The sequence below is a fragment of the Rhea americana genome, unplaced genomic scaffold (genome assembly GCF_003343005.1).
Source record: "Rhea americana isolate MKP2758 unplaced genomic scaffold, rheAme1 scaffold_652, whole genome shotgun sequence".
Taxonomy (NCBI): Eukaryota; Metazoa; Chordata; class Aves; order Rheiformes; family Rheidae; genus Rhea; species Rhea americana.
In genome coordinates, this window is record NW_028186815.1 from 44,339 (window position 1) to 46,759 (window position 2,421).

General features: G+C 72.8%; 1 protein-coding gene across 1 annotated transcript in view; it reads right to left on the bottom strand.

The window, feature by feature from the left end:
* Positions 1–6: 6 nt before the first annotated feature.
* Positions 7–2,421, bottom strand: part of ANO8 (anoctamin 8) — a gene marked incomplete at its 5' end in the record, with an annotated part of 8,056 nt that continues 5,641 nt past the window's right edge. The window contains 5 exons of the mRNA XM_085320736.1: positions 7–1,081; positions 1,171–1,281; positions 1,400–1,531; positions 1,606–1,797; positions 1,918–2,406. Coding sequence (XP_085176862.1) covers positions 404–1,081; positions 1,171–1,281; positions 1,400–1,531; positions 1,606–1,797; positions 1,918–2,406 — 1,602 coding nt within the window. The remainder of the gene's footprint in view (positions 1,082–1,170; positions 1,282–1,399; positions 1,532–1,605; positions 1,798–1,917; positions 2,407–2,421) is intronic.

The window sequence follows — 2,421 nt, forward strand, 5'->3', positions numbered from 1 at the left end:
TTGCCGGGAGCGCGCGGAGGCAGCGCCTCGGGGTGCCGCAGCCGAGGACGCGGGCAGACCCTGCTGCTCGGATCGGCGGCGGTTTGCTTGCGTGTCCGCGATGCGGGATGAGGCCGGACCCCTGCCGGAGCCGGAGCTGGGGCCGGGGCAGCGGCGGGTCCCCCCGGCCCGGCGGAGGAGCCGCAGGGATGCAGGGGGACGCGGTGGAGGGGGACGGCCGGGGGCACGGTGCCTGGGCCAGCGCACCCGAGGGTGCTCCGGCGGGTCCCGGGATGAAGCACGTCCCAGCTCCGCGCTCGCTGCAGCGGGGGGACGGCTGAGGGAGCAGAGCGGGCGACGACGTCCCTGGCTGCTCGAGAAGGGGCCGGGGAGCCGCAGTTGCTCCGTCCCCCAAAGCCCCTGGTCAAAGCCTGTAGCCTCCGCTCTCCTCCTCGGCCCGGAGCTCCGGCTCCTCGCGGCCCCCCTCGTCCGGCACCCCGTTGAGATGGGACTTGCTGGGGGCTGGTTTCTCGCCCGCCTCCGAGGAGGGCCCGGGCCGGGGCTGGGGCGAGGCGGCGGCCGCAGCGCCGTTGCCCCCGGCCCCTTCGGACTTGCCGAAGTTGAAGAGCTTGCCGGGGTTGAACGGCTTGGTGGGCGACTGGACCTTCTCGGTCCCCGCGTCCCGCTTAGTCTCCGGCGACTTGAGGAACTTGAAGCTGAGGAAGCCGGGGAGCTTGTTATCGCTGCCGGTGGGGGACTGGGGGGACCTGGCCGCGGCCGTGCCGGCGGCCCCGSCCCCCCCGGAGAGGAACTTGCCCTGCAGCGGGATGATCTGCTTCAGCTTCATGACGTTGTTGGTGGCCAGGAGGGAGCTGGGTCTCTTGGGCTTGTCGGAGGCGTGCGAGGCGGCCGCGGAGCCCTTGCCCTTGCCCTGGCTCCTGTCGTGGGCCGGGTCCTGCCCGGCGGGCTCGGCCTTGGCCTCGTCGCGGCTGGCCTCGCGCTCCTTGCGGGCCTGGTACTCGGCGTGCCGCTGCCGCTCCTCCTCCTCCCGCTTGCGCCGCTGCTGCTGCTGGAAGTGATGCTGCGCCTGGCGCTCGTGCTTCTGTCGACGGAGCGGGGGGAGCTCGTTGGCCCGGCGGCCGGCCCGGCCCCGGCGGCGGGGACGGGGACGGCGCCCCGGGCGGCACCTACCTTGAAGGCTTCGCGGCGCTGGTACTCCAGCTTGGCCATCTCCTCGGCCACCCAGGCGGGGATGTCGGGGATGGCCACTTGGATGATGTATTTGAGGAAGAGGGCGAAGTGCTGCGGGGGCGCAGGGTGCCGGCGTGAGCGCCGCCGGCCACGCGAGAGCCCGCGCGAGCGGAGGGATGGGGAGCGGGCGGCGCGGCACGGCGCGGCACGGCATGGCACGGGCGCCTACCTCCAGCACCACCACGGAGATGATGGCTCCCTCGGGGCTGAGCCAGGGGAAGAGGCGCTGCAGCTGGCCGCACTGGGCGATCAGGTAGCAGTTCACCACGATGGCCAGGACGCCCATGGCCTCCATCACCTTCTGCAAGAGAGACGGCGGCGGGCTGGGCTGGTGCCGGGGGGGGGGACGCCGGCGCCCCACGGCACCCTGCCCACCTGCCACTGCCCGATGCTCTCGACCCGCTGGCCGAAGGGGCGCTGGAGCCCCGTGCACAGCTTGAAGGCGTCGCTGCGGATCTCGATGACGTTGTTCACCAGGGCGCACATGGCGGCCAGGGGGAAGGCGGAGGAGAAGAGCACCACGTAGCCGAACTGGATGAACATCTCCTGGTAGTCCTGGAAGGTGTCCTGCGGGGGAGGCAAGGGACGTGCCACCACGGGGCAAGACCTGCTGCGACCTGCTGGCCCCAGGGGGCCGTTCCCGTGCCGTTCCCGTACCATTCCCGCGCCAGGCAGCTCCCCGCTCACCTCGTACTTCTTCATGCAGCTCTCCACCTCGGCCTGCGTCAGCTGCGTGGAGTAGTCCTCCTCCGGCGGGTCGATCCAGGAGGCCCGGTTCTGCCTCCTGCCTTCCTCCTCACCCTCCTCCTCCTCCCGGCTCTCGGCCGCCCTCCTCCTCCGGCCCGCGCGCAGGGTGGCGGCCGGCTCCGGCGCCTTGGCGGGGCTGCCGGGGGGGCCTTCGGCCTCCTCCTCGTCCTCGCACAGCTCGAAGACGGAGGCGGGGTCCATGCCCTTCTCCACCATGGTGGGGCTGCCCTCCTCGAGGAAGCTGTCGTCCTCGGCGCCGCCGGGCTCGCCGCCCCCGCCGCGCCGCTCCGCCTTCTCGATGAAGCTCACCTTCTTCAGCTTGAGCCCGCAGTCCAGGGCGCTCTCGTCCTCCGAGTCGGACTCGCGCCGCCCTTCCTCCTCCTCCTCCTCCTCCTCCTCGGGCACCCCGCAGCCCCCGTTCAGACACTTCTTCTCGCCCCGCGG